Source organism: Loxodonta africana, chromosome 6 (assembly GCF_030014295.1).
Source record: "Loxodonta africana isolate mLoxAfr1 chromosome 6, mLoxAfr1.hap2, whole genome shotgun sequence".
Taxonomy (NCBI): Eukaryota; Metazoa; Chordata; class Mammalia; order Proboscidea; family Elephantidae; genus Loxodonta; species Loxodonta africana.
In genome coordinates, this window is record NC_087347.1 from 72,372,421 (window position 1) to 72,384,538 (window position 12,118).

Below are 12,118 nucleotides of genomic sequence, written 5' to 3' on the forward strand. Positions count from 1 at the left end.
AGTAATCTCTAAACATTTTTTTAATTGCATCAGCTGCACCGGTCTTTTCCAAAGGGGTGCAGAGCTGTCTCAGCTCCTGTGGCCTTGGTCTCTCTTCTTCTTTCTTTGTTCTCTTGAGAAATGGCCTTTAGCCTGCAAACCGACAGGAAGGCTTTCTTTCTTGCTCCCTATCTCAGCCACAGTGGACCTGGCAAAACAGCTCCACTAGCCGAGAGATTCTTACGAGAATTTTCAGCCTGTTATAAATATACTGATTAGAGTCCACGTGCCTGACGTGTTTATCTTTATTTTAATAAAGAGTTTTTGTAGTTGTTTTCGGAAACCCTGGTGGCCTAGTAGTTAAGTGCTACGGCTGCTAACCTAAAGGTCGGCAGTTCAAATCCGCCAGGTGCTCCTTGGAAACTCTATGGGGCAGTTCTACCGTGTCCTATAGGGTCGCTATGAGTCGGAACTGACTCGACAGCAATGGGTTTGGTTTTGGTTTTGGGCTGTTTTGTGATGTACGAGACCATCTGTGGACTACATGCTCAAAACATTAGGTAACCCTGATCGTTCCTGTATAAAACCCTCCCATCAACCCTTTAGGGCAGACAGAATTTGGGAGAAATTTAACCCCCTCTGTCTCTTGAATACCGGTATTCAATAAAGCCTTCTTACTGCTTACCTCCTCCTGTCTCAGTATTGCCTTTGCGGCAGGTGGCTCAAACCCGCGATTTGCAGTAACAATAACAATAGAAACTATCCATAGTAGATGTAAAAACTACACCCTTTCATCTGAATGCCCATGTCACTTAAATGTTTTCAAAGGTAGTTATATGTAGATTCATTATGTAAGTTTCCCATCCATATTTGTCATATCAAATATTCACACAGTGAGTGTAAAAACAGGTATGCTAAAAGACTAAGTGATTTACTGGCTCCAAACTAGTGTTTTTTTTTTTTTGTGAACACATCCCAGCTAGCACAAGTTGAGCCCACAAAACACAAGTGGTTCAAAGCTCAATCTCTCAAGAGAGGCTGTGCTGAACAATATTGCCTGGGGGAGCAAGCAGCTAAATTTCAGGCTAGGAATCTGGGCAGGGAGCAGAGTAGCATTTTTCTTTCTCTCAGCTTTGGTAAGGAGTCCAGTTCCTGCTCCCCAAATGGATCTCTGACCTAGCACCTACACTCTCAAGGAAGTTAAAATCCTACCTTCTAAGATTTATCTCTGATCCAGAATTTGCCCCTTGACACAGAAAGGAGGACGATTGTGTGGAGGGGAGATACTTCAAATCTTGCTAACACTATGAGTCCTCTCTGGTTTTTTGTTGTTTTTTTTTTTGGTGCCTGGTGATTTCCTCTTCTTGTATTAGAGCTTGACTGTATGTGTCTTTGGAAACACTGATGGCGTAGTGGTTAAGAGTTCAGCTGCTAACCAAAAGGTCACTAGTTTAAATCCACCAGGCATCCCTTGGAAACCCTACAGGAGTCAGAATCAACTCGCAAGGGCAATGGGTTTGGTTTGGATATATGTCTTTAATGTTTAAATATTTTACACAACATTTCTAGGGTTTTGGAGGGGGAATTGTTATACCTGCAGTTTGTCTTCTTGACCAGAAGTTCTAGGTATAACTTTTGAACAAGAAAATAATCAATAAAAGTAAAATCCAAAAATAAATAAAAGCAGCAGCAGCAATAGTCAAAGAAGTTTGTCTCTATATTCCAGTGTACTCTGAGAAGAAAATTAATCCTAATTTGGCTTTAAAAATATTAATAGGAACTGAAAAAAGGGTCTAAAGATTGAGAATTTGAACTTGTCCTTCAAAAAGAATCATTATCCTCTCACAATTGTATACTTCACTCACCTCAAAAAATAGCTTACAATATCACAATGTTTTCAGTTTTAATAAAAGTATACCTTTGTAAAAAAAAAAAAAATGACAAGTTTTGCATTATGGAAACATAAAGCTTTCTTACGCACAACACTAAAGGTCACTTCATTAAATGCTGTCAGAAATCTAAGCACTGTAACTCATAAATAATCTTCAGCTACGCTATAAACTAAAAGTAGTTTAAAAGCAGTTTTTTTGTCTCCATAACTGTTTCTAGATAACTAGGCTCACTGAAACCAAAAGGCTGGTTCATTATTCATTACCTTTCACTTAAAACTTATTCTTTCAGAAAACAACCAAAATTAATAAACACATCCTGTTTTCAAAACTAATGAACATATACTGTTTCCATGATTAATGAACACATCCCAGGACAGGACTGCACAGCTGATTATTGTAATTGCTGTCAATAAGTTGTACACTTCTAAAAAGTTGAACAAGTAAAAGTTATATGACAGATATATTTACAACAATGACCAAAAAAAAAAAAAGGTAAAGACTGAGGCTGTTTATGTACAACCTGCCACCTCATAAGATTTGGTTTCTTGATTTGGAAGTTTAGGGTCATGATTTTATGGGACATGCCAGTTAACTGGCCTAATAACATGTTTAGTGCTTCTGATCTACCTCCTGGTTCACTGCACAGCACCTGGGGTCTTAAAAGCCAGCAAGTAGTCATCCAAGGTAAAAAATTGGTCTCTGCTTGTCTGGAACAACAGAGGAAGGAGAGTCAGGAATAGGAGGAGGATATGGAATGTGTGGCTAAACGTCTCCATGAACTGCCTCCTTTGCCATGAGACCAGAAGATCTGGAATAGTGTCCAGCTAACATTACTGACCATTTTAATCAAAGATTCCACAGAAGGATCTGACCAAAGGGGGGAAATGCAGAACAAAATTTCAAATTCTCATGGACTTCAGACTTGCTGGAGCCTTGAAGGTTGGATGAACCCCTGAAACTATTGCCCTAAGATAACCTTTAAACCTTAAACCAAAAATATCCCCTGAAGTCTTCTTAAAACCAAACAATAGTTTAGCTTAACTAGTAAAAAAAAATGTCTGCCTTGAGCATTATGCTCTTTTAAGACCTATATGAGATCAAATTGACAACAGCAACTTGAAAGATTAGAATAGGAACTGTAGGGGGCAGTTAATTTATGTTAATGGAGAAGGAACAACTCAGAAAAGGAAGGTGAGAACAACTACGCAACTGAAAGAATATAATCAATGTTACTAAATGGTACATGTAAAAACTATTGAATTGGTATATGTTTTGCTGTGTACATTCTCAATTATGACAACAAAATAATTCTTTTTAAGATTAGTGAATATATCCTGTTTTCAAGGCTGACAAACATATCCTGTTTTCAAAAGTTCAGGAGTCTTGTAACCAAAAGCTGATCTTGTGATTGTCTTGTAACTGTTTAGCAAAGTTACATAAATGTCAACCAATCAGAAACTTCATTCAAAATTCCTAATAACTTTATATATAAGCACTTGAAGAATCCTAACTACTCAGAGCACTCATTTACCAGGTAAATGATGTGTTGTGCAACTGCAATTTGGCTATTAAATCTACATACCAATCTGCTAATTGTGTTCTGAGTTGCTGACTTTTTGACACCTGTACTAAGTATGATTTCTTAAAATACATTGTCATTCTCAAATTATAGCTAGAAAAAATGTAATTTTTCATTCAGATATTACTTAAATGATAAAATTACCTTTGTGTTTATTCAGAAGCTTGTAGCCCTCACAGTATCTGCCTGATGAAGTCATCATCTTAGCTGTGTCAAGATATGAGTATGTTGCAGCAAAATCAAACTCCTTTTTACCATCCCACCAACCTTTCTGCTTAGCATAGTTTCTCATGTCTGGGTGCTCCTGATCAATTTTGGTTGTTATGGAAAGCTGATTAGAAATATTACGAACTCCGTCTATTTTCAGAGAAGAAGAAAAAAGAAAAATCACATTTAACATGAGGTATCACTCTGTACATATGATTCTTAATTGCTATTTAAATATAGACTTTAAAATTTTGTGCCATGTGTATGTATTACATATTCAAAATGAGAAATGGATTACTTTTTTTAATTAAACTTTTTATTTTGAGATAATTATAAATTCACATGTAGTTGTAAGAAGTAATGGAGAGAGATCCTGTATACCCTTTATCCAGTTTTCCCTAACGGTAACACCTTGCAAAACTATAGTACAATATCACAGCGAGGATACTGGTATTGATGCAGTCAAAATACAGAATACTTCCATCACCACAAGAATCCCTCATATATACATAGACATACATACATATATCCTATTTGTTCTGTTTCTCCAGAGAATCCTGCCTAATATACCATCTCACAGATAATTCCCTATAATTTAAATTTTTAGTTCTTGGGATCATTTAGTAATAGGAAGAGAAACCGTGTGGCAAGGTTACTCTGCAACCGGATAATCAAAACCAATGAAGGTGTTCATTTCGGATAACCAGGTGGAACTCTTTTACAACAAATACACTGACTTACTTCTCTCTTATATGTAGCACACTTAATAAAATAACAAGTGCTCAATGGTACAATCAGGCCAATTATGGAGACCTGGTGGTGCAGTGGTTAAGCATTCAGCTGCTAACCAAAAGGCTGGCAGTTCGAATTCACCAGCCGCTCCTTGGAAACCCCACGAGGCAGTTCTACTCTGTCCCATAGGGTCACTATGAGTTGGAATCAACTCAACAACAACAGGATATCATAGTATGAAAAACAGTCTAAGTTCAATTTAATTTACTAGTAACCATGCATGCAAAATAAAAACCAAAATTTCCATCAAAACAATTGGCAAAGAGCTATTTTGAAAAATAACATCCAAATCCTCCAAAGCTCAAGGCCACCTCCATGGAGCCTTTCTGAACTCCTCCAGCTCACAGTGACCTTTCCTTATCTCTAAGTGCTTGCAGCATCTATGTGTCTATATCATTCGTATACCATTTATGTATATTCATGTACCAGTTAATGTTTTCACATGTGTATCTTATCCCCCTAGTAAAGCTAGAAGATCCAGAAGACAAGTACGCAGGAAGCATCTGATTATGCTTGAACACAAGGCTGTGCTCTAGTGGAAAGAACTCTCTAGTGGACTGAGACTCAGGTTTGAAAGACTTCAATTTCAAGTCTTCTTCTCACTCGCCTTGAGCAAGTCAATTTACATCTCTGTATTTCCTCACTTGAAAAATGAAAGAAATACGTGATCGCAAAATGAAAAGCTTTCTAAAACAGTAAAACTGCATTGTTTTACTCAATGATATTAAAATTTTGTTTTAATTTATATACAGTAAAAAGCTACCGTATTAACATATTCTTTCTAATCACCTAGTGCACAGACACCAGTACACAACTCCACTCCCCTTTCCATACCTCCTTACCTACACATGATAAACTTTTAGAGTTCAGCCCAAAGTAAAAAGAAGAAGAAATGCTAAGGCGTTATTAAAAAGCAAAAAAATACTACGAAACAGCCAAAAGCTGCTGCAAAGAAAGTATATAGTACATAGAGTTCATATAAAATTTGCACTCCCAGTGATAACTCCACCTTTTTCTCCCTTTTGAAAAAGTTCTCTACAGCGTTCTTTCACTGTATGTTCTTCTTTCATCTCCCCTGCAGCCCAGTCCTTCATTGCATTGGATTATAAATCTTGAAAAACAATTAAATGTAATGTCTTCAATTACATGGGTATTTTGTTATTGCAAAACAATTAAGTCACAAAAAGTTATTCATACCTTGTACTTTTTCCGCTGCCCAGTACTTTCCTGCAGTCTCCAAAATCCAGGCTTCATTCCTATCAGCTATCAGGAAACTGTTGTGATAACTGAATTCCATACCACCCTCTGAACAATTTCCTCCCTGGCCGTATTTTTCTAATAAATCAACAATGACATTGAGGGCTTTTTCAGCTGTATCGGCTCTTTCAAGGCCAAGTCTAAAATTAAAACAAAAAAAAAAATTATCAGATTAAAATAAATTTCCATTATTTGTCTTAAATAATTTCATGCTCAGGAAATTCTGTGTTTACAATCAAAGTAAAACTTCTTTCACATTAACAGATAAACTGAAATCTAACTACTAAACTTTTCCTTCTGAAGTCTGTAGTGAATCATGAAAAACAAAGTTTTGGGAGTCAAATTATATTCAAATTCCAACTGTGTAATATATTGGCAAGCTACTTTATTTCTGAGCCTCAGATAGCTCATCTGTTAAAAAAAAAAAAAAAAAGACAATAATACATATACCCCACAAGGTTACTGTGAGAATTAGTTAAGCTAATGCATAAGTACTTTAGCTACTTCGAGTGAATCATAATTTCTAACTCCTTCCCTTCTCCCAGTGACGTCTGAGTCTTGAAACTGCATACGTGTACTCTGGAGCATTTTGGACACAAACTATAAAGTATCAAAGTCAAAAAAAAAAAAAAAGGAGAAAATAAAACATGTAAAAGTTACATCAAAATATAAAATTTAGATAAGTTCTATAGTATAAAAGTAATAACTGCAAAATAACCTGACAAGGTCCATGCCCAGTAGTGCCTCTTCATCAGAGACTTCTTCTCTTCCCCAGACAGCTTCATTCCCAATGCAAACTCCGTGCTCATTGGCTCCCATTTCTGCCCCCCACAACCAAGCTGGGCGACTAAGGACAACAGCATATGTCTCAGGAACTTGATCAATTTCTATGTAAGTACACTGTAAAGAAAGTTATAGCAACAACCAGAAAACCAAAAACAAAAAGAATAAATAAAACCAGAATTTAAAAAAAAATCAGAAAACACAATCATTATGAAAAAGGTAAATGAAATATAACTAAATTGAAAATGTTAATGATAAAGGCATTAACCTCAAAAGATATTGAGAAATGACCCTAAAGCATTCATTCATTCAAATATTTGCTGAACATCTCTGATTATAACGCACTCAAAGATGGACTAGGAAGAAAGGCCTGGCCATCTACATCCGAAAGTCAGTAAACTCTATGGATCACAACAGTTTTATCTGCAACGGATCACGGGTACAGTGTAGAACCGGGCAGCATTTCATCACCTTTTGCATGGGGCCACCACGAATCAGGAGCCACTCGATGGCAGCTAACAAGTCTTTGCCAAATAGCTAGCTAATGACAGAAACAGCCATTTAAAGAAACATATTGCTAACAAAACATGTATTTCACTTACTTTAAGATGTCTTCCCAGGTTATCATGAACTGCACCGGGAAAAAAAACTACCTCTTGTACTTCATCACAGAGTCTATCTGAATTTTTCCCAAAAATAATCCTGTTATCAACTGTTGCTGGAGGTAATGCCACGAAGGTGTCACAGGAACAAGGTTCCATGTTGTCTTCTTAAAAAGCTAAAAATCATACAGAAGTTTCAAAAGAAAAAGAATTTTAAGTATATTCAAAACAAAGAATTTTACTGGATTACCAAGGAATGTTACTACCGTATCTAATAAAGGATGTTTCATATACTGTAGTGCAGAATATGAAACACTTCATATACTGTAGTACAAAAATCAGTAAGAAAATGGGTTGGAAATCAATCTTGTACTGCGAGAATCTATAAGAAAATGACAATGAGAAGTACCTTCCTCTACTCTACAGGTCAAATTTATCCCCTAAGATCTTTCTCTCCTAAGTCTTGCCTGACTCTTCTTTCACTATTTCCATATTTGGGCTCCCCTTTGCCCAGAAGCAATGCAGAAGAAAGGTCTAGTGATCTGCAGCTGTAAAGATTTTTAAAAAACCATTGCCACTGAGTCAATTCTGACTCAATGACTCTATAGGACAGAGTAGAACTGCACCATTGGGTTTCCAAGGCTGTAATCTTTACAGAAGCAGACTGCCACATCTTACTCCCACGGAGCAGCTGGTGGGTTCGAACTGCCAATCTTTCAGTTAGCAGCCAGGTACTTTAACCACTGCACTACCAGGGCTCCCCGTAAACAGTACAGCCAAGAAAACCCTAGAGAGCAGTCCTATTGCTCTATATAATTTGCCATGAGTCAGAATTGATGCAACAGCAATGGGTTTGGTTTTTGGTTAGGTACCTAGCTCTACTGTTGAGAAGTTCATACTCTACTGCATTTGTATGCAGTGCATATGAGTACCAGACAGTGAGATCCTTGAGAGCTAAGAGCATATCTTATTAATATTTATATTTTTAATGCTGGGACTTAGGGAAAAATCTTACATACCCAGTGTTACAGATTGAATTGTGACCCTCCAAAAGGTGTCAGATTGGCTAGGCCATAATTCCCAGTATTGTGTCCACCATTTTGTGATCTGATGTGATCCTACCTCGATGATTAATGAGGTAGAATTAGAGGCAGTTATGTTAATGAGGCAGGACTCAATCTACAGGATTAGGTTATATGTTGAGTCAATCTCTTGAGATATAAAAGAGAAAATCAAGCATAGAGGAGAGGGACCTCATACTAGCAAGAAAGAAGCACCAGGAGCAGAGTATGTCCTTTGGACCCAGGGTCCCTGCACTGAGAAGCTCCTAGACCCGGGGCACACTGATGACAACGCCGACAGGAAAAGAAAGGCTTCTCCTAGGGCTGGTGCCCTGGATTTGGACTTCTAGCCTCCTAAACTGTGAGAGGATAAATTTGTTTGTTAAGGCCAACCACTTGTGGTGTTTGTCACAGTAGCACTAGATGACTAAGACACCAAGTATTTCCTCAAACGAAGGAAGAAGGAGTCTTCTTTTAGCTGGAAAAGTACACAGATTATATTGGTAAGACTGAAATTTTCGAACAGGTTCACTGATTCAGATAACTAAGATGTCAGTAAAACTCCAAATTGTTGCTATTTCCAGGACGAAGTTTACATACATAATTTGTAAACCTTGATTGTAGAACTTAATAACTGGGTTATGTTTTTATTCAAAATTTTGAAAATTTTAAATCCCAAATATTAGTAAAACACTTACGTGCCCTGTACTTTTAATTTTGCTTCCAGAATAGACAAACTGTTTTAGAGTTCCCTTCTTCAAAAAAGAAAAAAAAAGTTTTTTTTTCTTCCCATTATTTTATAATTTCCAAACCTTAGAACCGCTTTACACAGCCAGATACTAGCAATATTTTAAAAAATTTATCTAATAAATCTTTCACTAAAAGGAAAGCAAAGTTACTCAAGCAGGAAAACAACTTCAGCCTGAAACTCCTAAAGGTTTTTCTTTTTTTCAATGATGGGAAGAGAGAGGTCACCATTGCTTCTCTTCTGTGTATACTTGGACCTTTACGCTCTGGATCTCTTCTATTTGCGCTCCAATGTTAGCTCCACTGCGTAATTTGGGGCAGGCTATTTAATGTCTGTCTCTGTCTCTCAGTCTATGCCTCCTGCTTCATCAGTAAAATAAAGATACTATCTCTTGGGGCTGTTAGAATCTAATAAAACAATGTTTAAAGCATTCTGCACAGTGCATGGAATATAGTAGACACTCCAAAGTTCTCACAAAAAGCTTATTCGTGACATGGAGAGGACTTGGTTGGTGACCCCTACAGCAACAGCAGCCACCTCCTCGTAAAACCCTGCAGTGTCAAGAGCCATCAAGCTGCACTGGGTGAACTAAACTGTCTAGCTGGGATTGCAAGGGAAGCTTGCCGCCTAGTTAGAAAGGCACCTAGCCCGCTGAGAAGGGAGTCTCCTTTTTACCCTGGTGGCTCAGTGATTATGAGCTACGCTGCTAACTAAAAGGTCGGCAGTTGGGATCCACCACTCCTTGGAAACCCTAGGGGGCAGTTGTACTCTGTCCTATAGGGTCACTATGAGTCAGAATCCACTCAACAGCAACTTTTTCAAAGAAGCCCTGGTGGCGCAATGGTTAAGCGCTCAGCTTCTAACCCAAAGGTCTGCTGATGGAGTTCACCCAGCAGCTCGTTGGGAGAAATACCTGGCGATCTGCTCCTGTAACGGTTACAGCCTAGAAAACCCTGTGGGCAGTTCTTTCCTAACACACGGGGTCACTGTGCCTGAATCAACTTGACCCCACACAACAACAACACATTTTCAACATTCGACAAATGTTGAACATCTGTCTGTGCCAGGAACCATACAGCTGGGAAAAAAATAGACAGTGTCTACGCTCTCCTGGAGCTGACATTCTATTTTATAGTGCTCTGTGTTTTCAGAAGCATCACAACGTTTGATCCTCACAAATACAGAGTTAGAGTGAGAATTACCATCTCCATAACACAGACAAGAAAATCGATGCAAAAAAGTTTATGTAACTCCAAATAGAGTTCACAGAAAGTAAAGGGCTCGAACTTCAAGCACCTTCTGCAGAAGGGCAGCCGTCACCCACTCCAAACTACGAAGCCCACGCCACTGTGATCAGAGCCCCTCTGTCAAGCGACGCCGCGCCGCAATCCAAGCCTTCCACCTTCTTACCTCAATTACGCACGACCCTCATCCGGCCTCGCAGCTTTCCGCAAGCGAAAAGTGGAAGGGGCGAGGTGGGCGGGCAGAGACGCGAGTTGCCGGAAGCTGTCACCTTTGACCTCGGAAGCTCCCGCTGCCACCGGAGTCGCAGTTCCGGTTAGGCGACGGAGTTTGTTTACGTTGCTCACAGATCTAGAGGCTATCGCGCTTCAAAATGGGAAAATCTTTCGCCAACTTCATGTGCAAGAAGGACTTTCATCCCGCCTCCAAATCCAATATCAAAAAAGTAAGTAAGGTGGACGCGGGAGGGATCTGGCCCACGGCGGCTGCATTTCCAGTGGCTCCTAGAGATGAGAGTGATGGTGTCCGTGGGATCCCTGAGGCATCGTCTGTTATCAGGGCCCAAAGCCCTAGTGCTGTCTTCCTTCTCCGTTGAGAAACTAGCTGACGAAACTTGTCCACAACGTTTATTCTACATCAGCGAGGAAACCGGCGGCCTTCGACGCTTTTGTCAGCTAGAGACTAAATCCTTAAGATGCGAAGACTGCTATTAGGGTTTCTTAATGCTTCCCTCATCAGATTCAGGTTTTGTCTTTTCGGATCCCAGGGGAACGCGGCTTCTGAACTCTGCTGTCTTGCACAAAGATGACTACCTATTTAAGATAGTTCTTAAAAGGGAAGTAAATGCACTCCTTGGTTCCACTCTTTTTCTCACCCGGCAATATAGTGTTTGTCTGATGACCTCATTGAAGCTTAGCGTCTTTAATAATCAATGACAGGTCTACTAGGTGCAGTACAGAAAGACCATACTGAATAATCCGATCATTATATGGGAAGCAAAGTGAAGTAGACTATGGCCTTTTGGAGTCAGGCCTGGATTCTAGTTATTTCAGCACAGTCGGTTTTAGCCTTGAGACCTTGGACGAAATATTTCATATCACTGATTCTCAGTCTCCTAATCTGTAAATTAAGAATGATCAATATCAATTGTCTTGATGTGTGAGATTGTTGTGAGAATTAAATGAGTTGGTGGAGATAAAGGACTTGAAACAAAGTAGGTATCTAGCACTGTGCCAGCCACATTGAGGAAGTGCTTTAATAAAATACTACTAATTGAAAACCCTGGTGGTGTAGTGGTTAAGTGCTACGGCCACTTAAACCAAAAGGTTAGCAATTGGAATCCATCAGGCGTTCCTTGGGAACTCTATGAGGCAGTTTTGCTCTCTCCTGTAGGGTCGCTATGAGTCAGAGTCGATTTGATGGCAACAGGTTTGGTTTTTTTGTTTTGTTTTGTTTTTTAAATTGCTCCTATACACGTGTTTGTGGTAATTAGCTTTTACGGTTTTTTTTTTTTTTAACCATTATAGTTATGAGACTTTGTTGTACCACCCTCACTGTCTAGACCAGTATTTCTCAACCTTTAATTCTTGTCCTTCTAAAGAACTTTGTTAGACACTTTTTCCTGATTGTTACCCACCCATACACATGAAATTTTAATACTCAGATATACTGTGTATCTGTTTATGTACCGTATGTTTATCTGTGCTTTTACGTAAAGAGTTTTTTTTTAATTAATTTTTATTAAGCTTCAAGTGAACATTTACCATTCCAATCAGTCTGTCACATGTAAGTTTACATACATCTTACTCCCTTCTCCCACTTGCTCTCCCCCTATTGAGTCAGCCCTTTCAGTCTCTCGTTTCGTGCCAGTTTTGCCGTCTTCCCTCTCTCTCTATCTTCCCATCCCCCCTCCAGTCAAGAGTTGCCAACACACTCTCCAGTGTCCACCTGATTTAATTGGCTCACTCTTCATCAGC

The 12,118-nt window shown here is 38.8% G+C and overlaps 3 protein-coding genes across 5 annotated transcripts in view; 2 read left to right on the forward strand and 1 right to left on the reverse strand.

The window, feature by feature from the left end:
- GPR155 (G protein-coupled receptor 155) overlaps nucleotides 1–5,377 on the forward strand; it is a 73,776-nt gene extending 68,399 nt beyond the window's left edge. Inside the window, exon 16 of the mRNA XM_023542835.2 lies at nucleotides 4,913–5,377. Within this exon, the coding sequence (XP_023398603.1) occupies nucleotides 4,913–4,985 (73 nt within the window). The 3' untranslated portion in view covers nucleotides 4,986–5,377. The remainder of the gene's footprint in view (nucleotides 1–4,912) is intronic.
- SCRN3 (secernin 3) overlaps nucleotides 1–10,437 on the reverse strand; it is a 30,067-nt gene extending 19,630 nt beyond the window's left edge. The window contains exons 1-5 of one of the 3 annotated variants that reach the window (XM_023542843.2): nucleotides 10,311–10,437; nucleotides 7,092–7,267; nucleotides 6,425–6,606; nucleotides 5,647–5,846; nucleotides 3,718–3,807 (exon numbers count right to left, since the gene is read on the reverse strand). In XM_023542843.2, the coding sequence (XP_023398611.1) occupies nucleotides 3,718–3,807; nucleotides 5,647–5,846; nucleotides 6,425–6,606; nucleotides 7,092–7,250 (631 nt within the window). In that variant the 5' untranslated portion in view covers nucleotides 7,251–7,267; nucleotides 10,311–10,437. Of the gene's footprint in view, nucleotides 1–3,594; nucleotides 3,808–5,646; nucleotides 5,847–6,424; nucleotides 6,607–7,091; nucleotides 7,268–10,310 lie in introns of those variants that run through there. The other 2 variants (XM_003405977.4, XM_064286980.1) reach the window with 2 other exon arrangements.
- Nucleotides 10,427–12,118, forward strand: part of CIR1 (corepressor interacting with RBPJ, CIR1) — a 44,689-nt gene continuing 42,997 nt past the window's right edge. The window contains exon 1 of the mRNA XM_003406216.4: nucleotides 10,427–10,587. Within this exon, the coding sequence (XP_003406264.1) occupies nucleotides 10,516–10,587 (72 nt within the window). The 5' untranslated portion in view covers nucleotides 10,427–10,515. The remainder of the gene's footprint in view (nucleotides 10,588–12,118) is intronic.